Source organism: Thamnophis sirtalis, unplaced genomic scaffold, assembly GCF_051295495.1.
Source record: "Thamnophis sirtalis isolate CommonGarterSnake01/CBP01778 unplaced genomic scaffold, rThaSir2_p1.2 scaffold_3, whole genome shotgun sequence".
Taxonomy (NCBI): domain Eukaryota; kingdom Metazoa; phylum Chordata; class Lepidosauria; order Squamata; family Natricidae; genus Thamnophis; species Thamnophis sirtalis.
Window position 1 is genome coordinate 169,483,329 of NW_028261383.1, and position 17,892 is coordinate 169,501,220.

General features: G+C 45.4%; 1 protein-coding gene across 1 annotated transcript in view; it reads right to left on the bottom strand.

Annotated features, from left to right (window-relative positions):
* Positions 1-1,862: 1,862 nt before the first annotated feature.
* The window catches only part of LOC148048360 (uncharacterized), a 33,741-nt gene continuing 17,711 nt past the window's right edge, over positions 1,863-17,892 (bottom strand). Inside the window, exons 7-10 of the mRNA XM_087708284.1 lie at positions 14,411-14,568; positions 12,086-12,225; positions 5,691-6,017; positions 1,863-2,136 (exon numbers count right to left, since the gene is read on the bottom strand). Of these exons, the coding sequence (XP_087564410.1) occupies positions 1,959-2,136; positions 5,691-6,017; positions 12,086-12,225; positions 14,411-14,568 (803 nt within the window). The 3' untranslated portion in view covers positions 1,863-1,958. The remainder of the gene's footprint in view (positions 2,137-5,690; positions 6,018-12,085; positions 12,226-14,410; positions 14,569-17,892) is intronic.

Sequence of the window (17,892 nt, forward strand, 5' to 3'; positions counted from 1 at the left end):
GCTAAGGCGAAGCGTCCATCGACCTGAGTGACCTTGAGTTGGCCACGCCCACCCAGTCACATGACCACCGAGCCCCACCTACCCAGATAGTCATTAGGGCAGAGAACCGGTTGTTAAATTATTTGAATCCCACCACTGATTTTGTTTTAAAAGAAAAGTGGGAAAACAATTAAATCATCTTGGACAATTATTCCTATTGTAGGTTTCTCTTCCATAAGCCTCAGATAGTTAATCTTTTTTTAAAAAAAAAATCAGCAGCATACAAATGATAAATCAAAACAAATCCTTGTGCAAACTGGATTAAACATAAACAACTGCAATAGCAAGGAATTAATTCGATTTCTTATCTTTACCTGTCACATTTATTCTTGTTAAACTGGGAATGCATTTTTCTTTGGATCAAAGTATTTCAAAAAGTGGCAAATTGCATTCTCTGAGAAATTAGCATTAAAGAGCCTTGGTGCCTCTATCAATCATAGATTGTTTTATTAACAGATTGGCTGTTATTTTAATCTGATTATTTTAATGTGATTATTATCAAATTATTTTGTAATAGCTTGCTTTTTGTCTATCTGTCCCTTTTCTGGATCTCAAATGTTCTTTTCTTGGTATCCTTTATTATTGTTTATTATTTTATCACGGAAGGGTATCTGTTTCATTATAAACATAAAGAAAAAGATCTAGGATACCTGAATGCTTGTCTGGTCTTTTATATGTTTGCAAATAATGGGTTTCTTTTTTTAAAAAAAACTATATTCCCAGGACTCACAAAAAAAGGTTTTTATAATCCAATAAATTGGATTTAAAAACAAAATAGAATAGTGGGAGTGGGAGGCATGTAAAATTGATTGTAAAGAAGAGGAGATGTAGGTAGATGCATCTTTTCTTTTCTTTTTTGCAATTTGTTTTTATTTTTAAACATAAAATATCAACATAAAAAAATTCTCATCCATTAACATACAGCATGTCGTTTGATTACAAGTATCTTTGCATCCATATTCTCAATTACATTTACAATCACAGATTTTTCATCTAATATAACTAGATACCTCACTTTCATTGTACAACGTATATTCAATTACAATTAATACTTTTTTTCAATAAACCTAATTCCCTTACATTCTTGATTGTCTGTTTAATAACAATATACCTTTATATAATGGTTCCACCACAAAACCGCGTTCAACTAAAGGGCGCTCGACGAAACCGCATAGCTGATGTCATCACAGCGCGACAACAGCACGGAGAAAAAAACACGCTGTAAACGCTAAACCTAAAATTAACCCCTAAACCTAAACCTAACCCCCCTAAACCTAACCCTTAACCTAACCCTAAACCTAACCCTAAACCTAACCCTAACCCTTAACCTAACCCTAAACCTAACCCTAAACCTAACCCTAACCCTTAACCTAACCCTAAACCTAACCCTTACCTTAACTTGAATCGGCTTGCTTTCAAAGCGCTATTTAAAGCGCCCTTCTTTCTCCGCGCTTGCTGTTGTCGCCCTGTTGACGACGTCAGCGACGCAGTTTAATCGGGCGCGGCTTAGTCGAGCGCGGTTTTGTCGTGCCACGTTACATAATCACATATCCCGATATGAAAAAGATTTACCAACCATTTCTATTTGTATATCACTGTTTTCAATTAGGTATAATCCCACCAATCAACTATCGAGTATGCTGATGTTCATTATTGTCCTTGTACATCATACATTCAAACAGAGATGTTATTCCTTCATTTTTCAACAAGGTATTCTAAATAGTCACTTCATATATATACCAATTTTTAATTACTTCCTTATTAAAATTATTTAAGATGCATCTTTTCTTATTATTTTAGTAACATAATAATCCTGAACTTCTCTAGTCATCGCCCACCTTCAGGTTAAGGGGGGGGGGGCTTTCTTCCCATACTAAATCTGAGGCTACTTCAATGCTGTTGGTCTAATTCTCACTAGCTTAGTAATCCTCTTCATTCTGTTGTGGTCTCAGTATCACACTGTGATAGGCTTTGATGCAGGAGAAAGCTGTGGGAGGGATGAGGCGGCGATCAATCAAATTGTTCTCCAAGTGCACAGAAACAATGTTCGAGTCTTCTGACACTCTTGTATCACAGACTGAGTTCAGCGGCACATGCCTATCAGGAGGAAAGAATAAGAATACATAAAAAAATATAAAAAGGACTCGTTGAGAGTTTCACAGTACTTTCTGTAACTTATTGTTTTGACCTAGGCTTCCACAGCAGCACGAAGCTGAGCCCTCATCTCGATAAAACCCTTTTATTTAATTTACGGTGAATTCCTCTCCAGCAAAATCCCGCCCCGCAGTCTTTCAAGATAGTTCCACAATTATCACCACTGATTGTTCTGTTATAGAGGCTAGTTTGATTTTGAACTTAATAACGGCAGCGAGACTGTTGGCGGCGCAGTACTGGAAGAAGGAAGATTTGCCTACTATTCAAGAATGGACATTAAAAGTCACAAACTTAGCAGAGATGGCTAAAATATCAGCATATCTCAAGGATCACTCAAATGAGAGATATAAGCTGGAGTGGAGAAGATGGATTGACTATACTCAAAATAAATATGGGACTAAGAAATTCCAGATAGTTTATGACTGAAGAAACAAGGAATGATATAATCTGTTTAGAGCTAGCCTAGCAAAGAGGAGTTAAAGCTCAAATGAAAGATGATATTAACTATCTTTAAGTTTATTTTAGAAAATCTTTGTTAAAGATTTTCACCCTGTAGTAGTTCTGGGAAGTCGGGGGGGGGGAGGAGGGGAGGTTGGGGGAGGGGTTGGGGGGAGGGTAGGGGAAGGGAGGTAAACATTTTTAAAAGTTTTTTTCTTCAAAAATTTTCAATTAAAAAAAATATATAGTTCCACAATTACCAACCTTTATCAGGCTTGGAGAGTGGCCAGGCCGATATCTTTCAGATGCCACAATAATTGGCAAGAATGCAGGAACGAACTAATTGTCCCCTGCAAAGACCCCTCCCCTTTCGCTCCTCTTTTATTCCCTATGGGAGGGGCCATTCGTCATCCACCTGTGGCCTTACTCCCAAGTCGATCCTTGTTCCTTAGCTGTTCCCTTCGTCTGGCAACCCTGCGCATGCGCACACCGGGAACAGGCTCCAGCTGTTCGTCTGCCTCACTGATGTCTGACTCTGAAGGCAGCTGGTAACTGTCAAGACAGCCCTGGCCCCATCTCTGCCTCTGATGCAGAGCACTCCTCAGCCTTCTCCAGACTCCAGGATTGACCATGTTCTTCCCCCACCTCCTCAGAGTCTGAATCTGGTGGGCCACAACACTTATCTCCGTAGAGCCGAGGTGGCGCAGTGGTTAAATGCAGCACTGTAGGCTACTTCAGTAGTTCTGCAGCTCGGCGGTTCAAATCTCACCGGCTCAGGGTTGACTCAGCCTTCCATCCTTCCGAGGTGGGTAAAATGAGGACCCGGATTGTTGTTGGGGGCAATATGCTGACTCTGTAAACCGCTTAGAGAGGGCTGAAAGCCCTATGAAGCGGTATATAAGTCTAACTGCTATTGCTGCTAGTCCTTTAATGTGGAGCAAGTTTAAAGCCTTTTTCAAAAATTGGAAGACTGGATAAGATAAGGCCTCTTAATCACAAGTTAATGAGACTGGACTGGCTGACACATCCTGGCTCATCTTAGAACAAGATCCAGCTGCTGAGAATCTACTTCTCCATAAGATGCTACTTTTGAGTTTTTCTGCATAAGGCTCCCTTTAACTCTTCCTGGATTAGGCCAAACTTTCCACTGTGACCACCCGGATACCAACAAGAGAGAGGCAAGCAAGATTATATTGCAGCAAAGAATTAGGAAGTCCAGCATTAACAACTTCATCTCTTTTCCTTGGGACCTCTTGCTAAGTAAGAAAGAATGAGCACATTTCCTGCCTGCAAATTGAGTTTGCTGCAGCAATAAACTTTGGAAGGATTTAACAAGAGCTGTTTTGTTTATGCCTCGTAGGTATAATACAGGCTTGGAACTGCTTGAGCACCCACTTAAGATTTTGAGGAGGCCGATGCTGCTCGAAAAGTACTTTGTATACAACTTGCTTACTGGATGCATTCGTAAATAAATCGATGTGAAGCAGAAGTGTCCAATCACCAGCATTCTTTCCTATAGAGAAGTGACCTTGGTTAAGAGTTAACCTGGGATTCCCCAGCATTTGGGAATAGGAGGCGGCATAAAACAGGGATGGCCAGCGGAGAGCTGTATAGCCCCCTTCATTTTTCATTTTCATTTTTTCTCCATCTGTTTCTTTTTGCATTCAGGGAAAGAGTTGGGTAAACATGCTTGCAAACACAGCCTTCCTTGCGAATGATAAGAAAGGATTCAATCTTTTGAAGGAATCTAATATTGAGATGAATGCTTGCTGTTTTTTTTCCTAAGGCACGGATGTCAAACTCGCCATGTTGCGTTGCCATCATGTGACATTTCACAGCGTTTTCCCATTCATGGAGCTGAGGTGGGCGTGGCCTGCGCAGGACTCATCCGGCCCACGGGCCGCCAGTTTGACAACCCTGGTCTAAGGCAATATTTCTTCCACTGTCTCTCTCAACTGCCTTTTTCCTAGACTCCAATAACATAGCAGTAGCAATAGCAATAGCAGTTAGACTTATATACCGCTTCATAGGGCTTTCAGCCCTCTCTAAGCGGTTTACAGAGTCAGCATATCGCCCCCACAGTCTGGGTCCTCATTTCACCCACCTCGGAAAGGATGGAAGGCTGAGTCAACTTTGAGCCGGTGAGATTTGAACAGCCAAACTGCAGAACTGCAGTCAGCTGAAGTAGCCTGCAGTGCTGCACTCTAACCACTGCGCCACCTCGGCTCTACATGATTTCCCCCACAAAAAAAGGATCCTTGTATTACAGAAACATCTTGGCAGCTCCAGCCCCAAACCAGGTTCTTGACTTACAAACAATAACACCCTCCCCCCACAAAAAAATATGCCCAAATTACCCCCTTGTTTAAGAATCTTGTAATTAGCTCCAGTTCAATTAACCTCCAATTTAAGAACCACTGCTTTAGGGGTCTCGACCTCCCTCAGCCAAGGCTAATAATGAGTATTGGGCCATATGGTCCTGGACAGAGGTGGGTTCCTACCAGTTCACACCTATTCGGTAGAACCGGTTCGTCAAATCTACCGAACCGGTTAGAAGAGGTTCCACCAGTGGACCCGGAAAGCAGGCCACACCTACAGAAGAGGTTCCAAAAAAATTTGAAACCCACCACTGACACACACACACTCACACAGAGAGAGAAAGAGAAAGAAAGGAAGAAATAAATAAAGAAAAAAGAAAAAAGAAAGAAAAAGTGAGAGAGAGATGAAAGAAAAAAAGGAAAAAATGTCAGAGAGACAAAAGATAGGAGAGAGAGAGAGAGAGAGAAAGAGAGAGAGAGAAAACACATGGCCGGCAAGCCACTCCCACCAGGTCACATGGCTGGCAAGCCACTCCCACAAAAGAGGCCACACCCACAGAGTAGGTTCAAAAAAATTTTGAAACCCACCACTGGTCCTGGACCATGGAATCAAACCCAATTGCCTCTGCCCAAGAGCTCCTTCTACTGGAAGGGTAGAGGCATGCAAGACACAAGCTCTTCCTTCAGTACTCTGATTACCCTTCCTCAAAGGTGAACAAGAGCAGAACAGAATCCCTTTACCGGATGCGGTTGTGGCTCAGCCGTAGAACTTGCAAGCCCTTTAACTTGACGATGCCACGCGGGATGGCCTGGAACTGATTGTTGTCCAAGAGCAGCTCGGCAAGCGAATGGTGTAGCCCTAAGAAAGAGACGGCATGGACGCCCTCATCCTGCAGGACGTTGTGGGAGAGATGCAGGAATTCCAGGCCAGGCTTCATATGGGCGAAAACATAGCCGGGGATACGTTCAATGCGGTTGTGATGCAAAGCCAGCTGTTTCAAACATCGAGGCAGAAATGAGGGCACGTGTACTAAGCGGTTGTGAGACAAATCGAGGGCCTCCAGTTTCCTGGAAGTGAAACAAGCACAACGGTCCATCAGGATTGTAAACCACATTTCTCTGGAAATAAGAACCATACCCAGATATTTAGTCACGCTCTATGACCGAGAAGAAGAGCTTGAGATGGGTCTGTGCCAGGAGTGGGTTTCTGCTGGTTTTACCACCAGTTTGCAACCTTTAGTGACTGCAGGCGCAGTCCCTAAAATCCAACATGGCAGTGAAATCAGCGATGGCGAGGGAACCTGTTCGGGGGCATGACCCAACAAAAGCGCGCACGGCAAAAGTGTGCCGACAAAACCGCGTCGCTAAAATTGCGACGTCATCAACGCGCCGACAACAGCGCGTCGACAACAGCGCGTCGACAGAAGGGCATTTAAGTTAAGGTAAGGGTTAGGTTTAGGGTTAGGGTTAAGGTTAGGGTTACATTTAGGGTTAGGGTTAGGGTTAGGGTTAGGTTTAGGGTTAGGGTTAGCATTAGGGTTAGCGTTAGGTTTAGGGTTAGGGTTAGGTTTACAGCGTGCTTCTGTCGTTGTTGTCGGCGCGATTCAGCGCTCATTCATCGGCGCGGTTCAGAACTCGCGGTTTTGTCACCGCGGTTTAGTCAGGCGCACTTTTGTCGGGCGCCCTTTTGTCGGTGAACCGTTTGGGGGAGTAGCAGGCCTGGGTTGCTGGTGATCCTGCAACCCAGGCCTGAATTCCACTACCGGTTTGACCAAACCGGGCTGAACCCACCTCTGATCTGCGCAACTAGAAGCAAGGCAGAACGGACACTGGCACTATTAGATGCAGAGAGCAAGATCTTTTAAAATCTGCCTTAGGGAGGGGGTTGCTTTTCTCTATCCTGTACATATGATTTTACATATATGAGGATTTTACTCATCCTCAAAGGGACAAAATAAAAAGCAAAGAACAGAAACCAAACTCTGTCCCCTGCATCCTGGCCAGTTTTCCCGAGGCTATGGAAAACACCCAACGTTTCCTGGGTGGGGTGGGGGTGAGGGGGGTCAGTCAGCTTCCCAAGTGGATTCGGAGCCACATCTGGCACGGCCATTAGAGTTTACGGAGATGCATTGCAAAAGCTCTTTTCCACAGTCATTGCGACATAGCGCCCTTTCGAGAGGCAGCCTGCTGCATCGCAACAATGGACTTTTGGCGACTTTAAAATGAACTATCCGTCGAATCCCAGCCAGTTCTCTGCTCAGTCGAGACAAAACAGAGTTATGCTGATTTGATGTCTACAAGCAGCGGTTAAAAAAAAAGGGATGGGAGTGTTTATGTAAACTGCTAAGCTAAACCCTCTCACTTGCTTTTCTTGAATGCTGCTTATTGTCTCTTTGTAGCTGATCTGCAGCTGGGTTGCAATATGCGGTATACAGCATTCTGTGTAAGGGAAATATTTATTTTTTATTTTTCTTACAAAAGTAAGCCTCCTTCCATTAGCACAGTCCCGTCCTGCACACTGGGCTGATGATGTGACATCATAATGCAGGCAATCAAATCTGGCCATGTGGTGCTGCTTTACAAAATCAAGGCAGAGTGAAAGCAGGCAGAGTGAAATAGCTTTAATTATGCTTTCTGACAGCAGGACCATGTGGCCAAATAAGCTAAGGGAGGCTGCTGGCACAAAAACTGTATCAGAGAACACACACACACACACACACCCCAAGCGTTGCCAAAACACACACACACATCTTGGTGATGCGTGCTACAATATGAGTTGTAATTTGTTTTTGTAGAACAACGTGTTTTAATCATCTCACTTTTGGATTGTTGTGATGTTTTACATGGCACTGCCCTGAAGACCTTTCAGAAACAGCAGCTGGTTCAGAGTAGGGGACATGGGGTAGTTATGCCTCAGTAGGCATCAGAGTAACATCTCTGTCTAAGAACCGCACTGGCCCCTGGTAGGCTTCAGGGTGAAATTTAAGGTGCTGGTCATCACCTATATAGCCCTTCTGTTGTGGCCCAGCAGGAGCCGTTGGAGCTGCCACCGGACTCCGACAGCGAGGGGCCCTATGAGTCGGCTCTGGAGGAGGTGGAGGACCCTGGACAGGGTTCCGACTCCAAGCAGGGAGCAGAGAGGCTGGTTGGCCACCAGGAGGCGCCTGAGCCTTGGACCAGTGGGGAGGAGACAAGGGAGAGTGAGCCGGACGGCAGTAATGAGTTGTTCCTGCATGCCCGGCACCAAAGAGCTAATAGGCGTCAGGAACAGTTGTGCAGGTACAGGAGGTAATTGTACTCAGCTGGTGGTCATTAGGCTCCTCTCCAGACTATAAAAGGACTGCTTGTGCACACGCCCCTTTTGCAAAAGTCAACGCAGGAATGAATGTTGGAGAACATTATTGTGAGCTTGGCAGGCCGGATTGCTGCCACGGCTTATCTGTGCTGGATTGCTGCCCAAGCTTGTCTGTGCCGGTTTGCTGCCAAGGACCTGTCTGTCTGTTCATTAAATGCCGTAACTTATCTTTGGCTTGGAGTGTTTTGGTGTAGGACGAGGGGGGTCAGAACACCTTCATGGCAGAAGGTCTGGTTTCTTCAGAGCCCAGAACCTGTCTTCCACAGCTACTGGCCACCCTAGCAGATTCTGCATGCTCTGGGGCCCATCAACGAAGCAATGCCTCCTGATGGGATCCATAAAGCAGGCCTTCCCCATCATAGCCACCTACCCTCTGGAATAATATCCCTCCAGAGATTCATATGGCTCTCCCTGATCTTATTTAGTGGAGTCCTTAAGAGCCAGCTCTTTTGGCTTTGATCTCTCTGGGATGCCTAGTTTGTATGACGAGGGGTGTGTGTGTTTGCCAGACATTCTTCTCATTCTATGGAATGTTTCATTTTAAATTTTGAATATGGTATGCCACCCAGAGTTAGGCAGCTTATATGTTGAATTAAACTTTAAATTAAAATTAAATTAAAACATATGATCCACACAAAAAACATTGCTGTCTAAGGTCAGACTTAATTGAGCAGAGCTATCAAGTGAAAAAAACCAGCACCATTTTACTCAGTGCAACAAGTGAGAAGGGCAATAACCCACCTACCTGCTAGCAAGGCTCGCATCTTTTATGTTTAGTTCAAACATAACATAATGTAACATGACGTAATGTAGCATAACGCGATGGAGTACTCTTGTTGTAATGTGTCATGTTGTGAAGCTATGTTATGCTATGTCTCCTGTCACGTTGTGTTATTAAATCTAGTGTAATTTTTCATTCTAATTGTCAATTCAGAAAATGCATGACTATTTTACATGATCCTCTCTTGAAAGAAAGGTAGTGAATTTAAATCGGAGCCGAGGTGGCGCAGTGGTTAAACGCAGCACTGCAGGCTGCTTCAGCTGACTGCAGTTCTGCAGTTCGGCTGTTCAAATCTCACCAGGCTCAGGGTTGACTCAGCCTTCCATCCTTCCGAGGTGGGTCAAATGAGGACCCGGATTGTTGTTGGGGGGCAATATGCTGACTCTGTAAACCGCTTAGAGAGGGCTGAAAGCCCTATGAAGCGGTATATAAGTCTAACTGCTATTGCTATTGCTATTGCTTGCAGGCTGCTCCCATTTCCACCACTGCTCCATCCTTCAAAAGTCATCCTGCCATCAATGTACAAACTTCTGCTGATCTCAAAGTGGAGATGTTTGTGCATTTCATCAAGTGTTAGGAGCCCGAGCTGCATTTCCTCCAGTTGACCCAGAAGAGGGTACCGAGACTATCACTTGGTCAAGGTTCTGTCCTGAACTGTTCCTACCAGAGGTGGGTTTCAAATCCCGGCACCACCGGTTTGCTCGTCTGCACAACGCTCCTGCACATGCGCAGAAGCTTCCGGGCAGGTGGTCGGAGCCTCCCCCCACTACCACTACCGGTTTAGCCAATCTGGGCCAAACTGGGAGCAACCCACCTCTGGTTCCTACTCTTGGAGTAATGAGCTCCCCCCCCCCATTTCCTTTGCACAGTTTAGTTTAGTTTAGTTTAGTTTATTTGGTCTTGTATGCCGCCCACTCCCGAAGGACTCCGGACGGCTTACAATAAACAAGGGAAGGGGATAAATAAACAAAACAACACTTTAAAAAACACAACATTCACAATTTCCGTAGGGCTGGATATTTCACAAGCCCCCCGGCCTGCTGGAGCAGCCAGGACTTGGTGGCTTTGCGGAAGGCTGGGAGGGTAGTTAGATTAGGTTAGGTTAAGATTATTTATAGGCCGCCCTTTTCCCTGAGGGGACTCAGGGCGGCTTACAACTTATATAGGAAGGGGAAACATACAAAGACATATAGGACAATACATAATTAAAAGAGTAAAGCAACATTCATTCAACATTCGGGCGGGGATGGAATATAATCTTTAACCCCAGGCCTGACGGGATAGCCAGGTCTTGAGGGCTGTGCGGAAGGTCTGGAGGGTGGTGAGGGTACGAATCTCCACGGGGAGATCGTTCCAAAGGGTCGGAGCTGCTACTGAAAAGGCTCTCCTCCGCGTAGTTGCCAGTCGGCACTGACTGGCAGATGGGACTTGGAGGAGGCCTAATCTGTGCGATCTAATGGGTCGTGAGGAGGTAATTGGCAGGAGGCGGTCTCTCAAGTACCTAGATCCACTACCATGAAGGGCTTTGTAGGTGGTAAGTAGCACCTTGAAGCGCACCCGGAGATCAACAGGTAGCCAGCGCAGCTCGCGGAGGATAGGTGTTATGTGGGCGAACCGAGGTGCACCCACAATCACTCGCGCGGCCGCATTCTGGACTAGCTGAAGTCGCCGGATGCTCTTCAAGGGCAGCCCCATGTAGAGCACATTGCAGTATTCCAGCCTAGAGGTCACAAGGGCCCGTAGTAAGGGTCTGGATCTCCCCGGGGAGGTCGTTCCAGAGGGCCGGAGCTGCAACAGAGAAGGCTCTCCCCCGGGGAGTTGCCAACCGACATTGGCTGGCAGATGGAATCCGGAGGAGACCTAACCTGTGAGATCTAATCGGTCTATGGGAGGTAATCGGCAGGAGGCGGTCTCTCAGGTACCTAGGTCCGATGCCATGTAGGGGATAAAAAGGGGGATTGCTGGCAAGCCCCATTTTCACAAATGTTTATTCTGCTTCTGCAACATCCAAAGCTTTTACCCAAATGAGCTTTTGTCAAAATGACGACATCTGCGTCACAGAAGCTCAGCCACTCGTATACATGCGTAAAGTGTCACAAGTCGTAAAGTGCGTAAAGTGTCACCCTATCGGTCTCCGAGCACGATTCAAGGTGCTGGTTATCACATTTAAAGCCCTACATGGCTTAGGACCCAGATATCTACGAGACCGTCTTCTGCCGCACACCTCCCTACGACTGATAAGATCGCACAGGGTGGGCCTTCTCCAGGTGCCATCAGCTAGACAATGTCGGCTGGCAGCCCCTCGGGGGAAGGCCTTCTCTGTAGCCGCCCCGGCCCTATGGAATGAACTATCCCCAGAGATCCGGACCCTACCCACTCTCATGGCCTTCTGAAAAGCTATCAAAACCTGGCTATTCCAGCAGGCCTGGGGCTGTTGACCTCTCAACTGAGGTCCAGCCCCGATTAGACTGGGTGCATGATGTGTTTCTTTTAATCTGCTTTCTCTTGTTTGTTTTTTAACCTTTCTTTTAAAATTTTATCTTCTGTAAGTCGCCCGGAGTCCTTCGGGATTGGGCGGCCTATAAATTTAATAAATCCAATCCAATCCAAATCCAAAGTCCCCATATAGAAAAGGAGTAATGTAACACTGCTTTTGTCATCCCCTTCCTTAATGCCCCTCCTCCTCAGACTAATGATGCAACATCTCTTTTATCCATGTTATACTGGAAGAAACTGAGTCATTCTTATGGGGAAAAGTTTCCTGGTGGATCTTGACAAAAAGTGTGTGCATTAGCTGTTCTTTTCCTGGCAGGACACCGAGGCCTTTAATAGCTGTAGAACAGGCAGAAATTCACAGTAGTTACTTTTGCCTACTGGTACATCAAAGAAAAAGAACAGACAGTCTTGAATTTCTGATTATCGTCACACTTGCAAGTGGGCATGATTGGCAATCTTAACCCAAAAGCTGTTTCCTAGGAATGGAAATACAGTGTTACTCACAGGAGGTCAATCCAGGCACGTGGAGCAATGCGATGCTCTTCCAGCTTATTGTTGCTCAAAACCAGCACAGTGAGATTCAGGGTTCTGTTGAGGACACCCTCAGTCACCTCCTCAATGTGATTGGAATCTAGATGCAGCTCCTGGAAGCAGATGGGATAATCCAGACACAACCAGAAGCATCTCAGCCAGCATCTTCCCCCTGACTCTCCTGTTCTGACCCCCCCTTCCTCGCTCGATCACAGACGACAGTCAGACAGACTTAAAAGGAAATAACTTTATCAGTCCTGGCTCACGCTGGCTGCGAGCCCAAAATAAACATAAATAATGTCTCTGGCAAAAAGGTTACGCAGCAGAATGCAAAAACAAAGAGCTATTACAGCAACACCAGGTTTACAGAAAGAAAGCAAATCACTTCTCCAAGTGTCTCTTTGAATCAGGGTAACAGAAAGCAAATCACTTATCCAAGTGCCTCTCACAAACAAACCACGACCGATGAACAACGAACCATGAACGAATGAATGAACGTTGACTTCTGCAACCGGGGCGTGGCACCATCAGTTCTTTTATCTCCAGAAGACGACACTAACGAGCCCCAGCTGCATTGTTATTCCTGCATCCCGACTCAACTCACAGCAAACTTCTGCTGAGTCACAACACTCTCCTATCCTGCTTCCCAATCTGCTCTGCCTCCTTAGCTGACATAGATATGTCATTGAGGTAGAATCCATAGAGATCACCTCCACCACCTTGCCAGCTATCAAGCACAGAGGGAGACAGGTTAAATGAGGCTAGCATCGATCTATTTCTGAAGGGAGCTCAAAGTGATGTATAGATAGGAATGCAGGCGGTAACACAAAGTCCTCCCCTGTTCCGACCGAGGCTTCCTGATACAGTAAAAAGCGAACACTCAGTCCCCAAAATCCTCTTTTTATTTCAAGGGCTGTGAATTAGGTTCATTCACAGCCCGTAAGGAGTCCCAAATAGTTTGTAAAGAGTCCGACAGTAAGCTTTTGGGATAAGGCTGATAAGCACTCGCCTTTATCTTCCTTGAAATGCTGCCAAAGACTTAACTGGCAATTAGCTTAGCAAAGCCACATGGAGCAAAGAGTCAAAATGGAGCTTCAGAATGTAAACCGACCAGCACGAACGAAGTTGTTTTCTGCAAAGGCTCACATGCCTTTGCTCCTCCTTTATGTCCTATGGGAGGGGCCAATCACTTCCAAGCCTTAATCCCAAGTCATCCCTTCTGTCTTAACTGTTCTTGCCTTCTGGCAGCTCTGCACATGCGCACACTGGGAACAGGTTCCCTTGTTCCTCTGCTTGCTGATGTCCAGCTCTGGAGGCTCTGGACATAACTCCCAGATGGCCCTGGCCCCGTCTCTGCTTCCGATGCAGAGCCCTCATCCAAGCCTTCTATAGCAATAGCAATAGCAGTTAGACTTATATACCGCTTCATAGGGCTTTCAGCCCTCTCTAAGCGGTTTACAGAGTCAGCATATCGCCCCCAACAACAATCCGGGTCCTCATTTTACCCACCTCGGAAGGATGGAAGGCTGAGTCAACCCTAAGCCGGTGAGATTTGAACAGACTCCAGGACTGGCCCATGCTTCTCCCCAACCTCCTCACTGTCCGACTCTTCTGCCAGCTCTGCAAACCACCAGTGGACCACAACATGAGCCAAGAGCCGAGGCGGCGCAATGGTTAGGGTGCAGTACTGCAGGCCACTTCAGCTGACTGCTATCTGCAGTTCAGCGGTTCTAATCTCACCGGCTCAGGGTTGACTCAGCCTTCCATCCTTCCGAGTTGGGTGAAATGAGGACCCAGATTGTTGTTGGGGGCAATATGCTGACTCTGTAAACCGCTTAGAGAGGGCTGAAAGCCCTATGAAGTGGTATATAAGTCTAACTGCTATTGCTATTGCTATCTCCCTGATTTATCCTCTTATTGCTCTCTTTCTTTAAATCAGATTTGGGTAAGTTTTTTTAATCAAACAGAGGAGTATGAAGATGTGCCCTGGCAGCTTACAAGTGAGAAGGACAGCCTTAATAATTACCAACAATTTCCCGAACAACCATCTCCAGCTTTTCAGAGCTGACATAATGAACCACTGAACCTCCAGATTCTGTTTCCAGCCTGGTCTAGGTGGCCAATATTTTCCAAACCAAGAGTTGGCAGTACATCAATTACAGCTGTTGGGCTACAACTCCTATCACCTCCAACCTGGACAATGGAGATTGCAGGTTCTGCACATCTGGAAGCATACCAGCTTGGGAAAGTCTGCGTCAGGAGTTACATTCTGATTTAAATGAACGGTGTTCTGCTCACCTGCAAAGATGCAGGCAAACCTGATGGGATAGTCCGAAAATTATTCCGGTCTAGTCTCAGATAGATAAGCCTGCCCAGGGCCCTGAAAGCAACAGGGGGGACATTGCCATCATGCAGCTGGTTTCCTTCTAGCTCCAAGGTGAGCAGCTTGAAGAGGCCTGTGGAAGAAAGGGACAGAGACGATGAATGTCTCTCGGGACTAGGTAGAACCACTTTTTTGAAAATACACAGATCAAGGTGGGAAACAAGCTGTAATATGGAGCCGTGGTGGCGCAGTGGTTAGAGTGCAGTACTGCAGGCTACTTCTGCTGATGGTTCCACCACAAAACCGCGGTAGACAAAAGCGCGCTCGATGAAAGCGCGTACGTGACGTCATCACAGCGCGACGAAAACATTGCGCTGTGATCGATAAATGTAAAAATAAAGCGAAAACCTTACCCTAACCCCCCCAAACCTAACCCTAAACCTAACCCTTAACCTAAGCCTAAATCTAACCCTAAACCTAACCCTTAACCTAATGCTAAACCTAACCCTAACCTTTAACCTAACGCTAAACGTAACCCTAACGCTCTAAACCTAACCCTAACCCTTAACCTAACCCTAACCCTAAACCTAACCCTTACCTTTATGTGAATCGGCTTGCTTTAATTTTATTTTTATTTCCATTTTTAATTTTTTTCGTCGCGCTGTGATGACGTCAAATGCGCGCTTTCGTCGAGCGCGCTTTTGTGGACTGCGCTTTTGACGGGTCACGCTGCTGATCACTGGCTGCCAGCAGTTTGGCAGTTCGAATCTCACCAGGCTCAAGGCTGACTCGGCCTTCCATCCTTCCGAGGTGGATCAAATGAGGATCCAGATTGTTGGGGGCCATAGGCTGACTCTGTAAACTCCTTAGAGAGGGCTGCAAAGCACTATGAAGCGGTATATAAGTCTAAGTGCTAATGCTATTGCTATTTTACAAAATGCTGCTCAGTGCTAGAATGGCGGTGATAAATAGAATACGGTATAAAACACATTGCTGATTCCCAACCTCCACATTAAGCCAAATCAAATTCCATGCTCCCATATCAGTGGTGGGATTCAAATAATTTAACAACCGGTTCTCTGCCCTAATGACCATCTGGGTAGGTGGGGCTTGGTGGTCATGTGACTGGGTGGGCGTGGCCAACTCAACATCACTCACATAGATGGGCGCTTCGCCTTAGCTGTTACAATGTAATAAGGGTTAACTGGAGAGGCAGTTTCTGTAAGCAGGGCAATAAAGATGAGGCTAGAAACAACACCAGAATGTTTCCTTCCTGCCTTCCTTACAGGATTAGCCCTGTAAAGTGGGAAAAAACAAAAGGAGATTTCTTCCAACAATTGGTTCTCTGAACTGCTTAGAAAGTTAACAACCGGTTCTCCCGAATAGGTGCGAACTGGCTGAATCCCACCACTGTCCCACAGCCTCCTGAAATCAGCAACTTAAAAGGCTAACACAAAAGGTAAGGTTGTAATTCAAGCATTGCATGGCTATACACCAATTATAAAAAGTTGGTCCAGCTAAATGGTAAAATTTACATATCATTACTAGGCAGCTTTCGCCCGTTTTGAAAAGCTTAGCGGAGTCGAGCCAGATTAGTGTAAAAAAACAGCAAGAAAAGTTTTGAGCTGTAGGTTAAATTGGGAAATGCAAAAAGCACTTTCTAATTTAACCTACAGCCTGTTGGAAGCAGGCTGTGGCCAATCACTTCAGTATTGCTGCCAAGAAAATAGATGTGCTCATGAAGCCTCAAAGAGATGCTCTCAAGCCAGGTCATGGCTGTCTCAAGGGTGCTTTTTTTCAAAAGGCAGCTAGAATGGGGTTTTTTCCCCTTGAAGAAGACATTTCGCTTCTCATCCAAGAAGCTTCATCAGTTCCAACTGATGAAGGTCTTCAGATGAGAAGTGAAAATCTTGTTCCTCAAGGAAAAAACATAGTCCTTTTCAAAAAGCACCCTTGAGACAGTCAATTTGAAGTAGGTTTTATAAAAGAATTGGTATCTTTCCCCCTTATTTTAGAAGAAAGGACTTAGAGAGGAGATGATAGGCCTGTAAATGTCTTAGAAGACTTCAAATGGAAGAAAGTCAAATCTTATTCTCCATCTTTCCAGACATGGGATAATAGATTAAAGCTATAGAGAGGCAGATTTTGAAAGGGAAACAATAGCAATTCAGCACCGGGACAAAATGTTCAGACATAATAAATTCTCCTTCATCTGATGTGTTTAAGTGGAAGCTAGAAGCCATTTATTAGTGATGCTTTAATTTTAAGTTTCTGCACTGGATTCCAAGGGTTGGACTGGATGGCCTATAGCTCTTCATGGCCCCTGCTTTTGCGTACATCATTTTCTATGTAACCTACAAAAAATTGGCAAAGAGAGGGGAAAAACTACTCAACTGTTACTTAACCCACAACTGGAAAATCTTTTAGAAGAAGGTTAAAAAGGAAAAGCTAACATTCCTGGTCTTGGTAACTCCAATTTTGTAACAAAGGACCTGGCAATTTTAAGCAAGAAACGGGGAAAAAAAATCTAAGTCCTGCAAACGGCAATCTTGTTGTGTACATAAGCCCCATTCCCAGAAGGAAATATGAAATAGGAACTATTCGACCATATTTTATCCTCAGAGAGAAGATAGAAACAAGGGGCCTCTGTTAAGTGCAAACATAACATAATTTGCTTACAGTAGGTCTAGTGTATGTGTCAGCTTCCTGTTTACATACTATTTATCAACTGGTAACAAGCTGCTCAGAAACCAAGCTGCACATCCAACATGGGAGGTCATAGAAGAAGAAGAAGAAAGCAAATGATGTCTTAATTCTGGATTGACTGGAAACCCCTGCTTAACACTGCTTGGGTGAAAGGGTACATTGTAATAAAAAGACAGACAACAGGACTTTGTGATTAAAGCATTGGACTAAGGCCACAAGGACCCAACTTCAAGTCACTGTCTCTGAGCCTATCATACTGTATCATACTGTAGATGTGGAACATAATGATTCACCAACAAAAGGTCGACCGACAAAAGCGCGCCTGACTAAACCGCGGTGACAAAATTGCGAGTTCTAAACCGCGCCGACGAATGAGCGCTGAAGCACGCCGACAACAGCGTGCCGACAGAAGCGCGCTGTAAACGTAAACCTAACCCTAAACCTAACCCTAAACCTAACCCTAACCCTAACCTAACCCTAACCCTAACCCTAACCCTAACCCGAACCCTAAACCTAACCCTAACCCTAAACCTAAACCTAAACCTAACCCTAAACCTAACCCTAACCCTAACCCTAACCCGAGCCCTAACCCTAACCGTAAACCTAAACCGAACCCTAAACCGAACCCTAAACCGAACCCTAACCCTAAACCTAACCCTAACCCTAACCCTAAACCTAACCCTAAACCTAACCCTTACCTTAACTTAAATCGTGCTTCCGTCGGCGCGCTGTTGTCAGCGCGCTGTTGTCG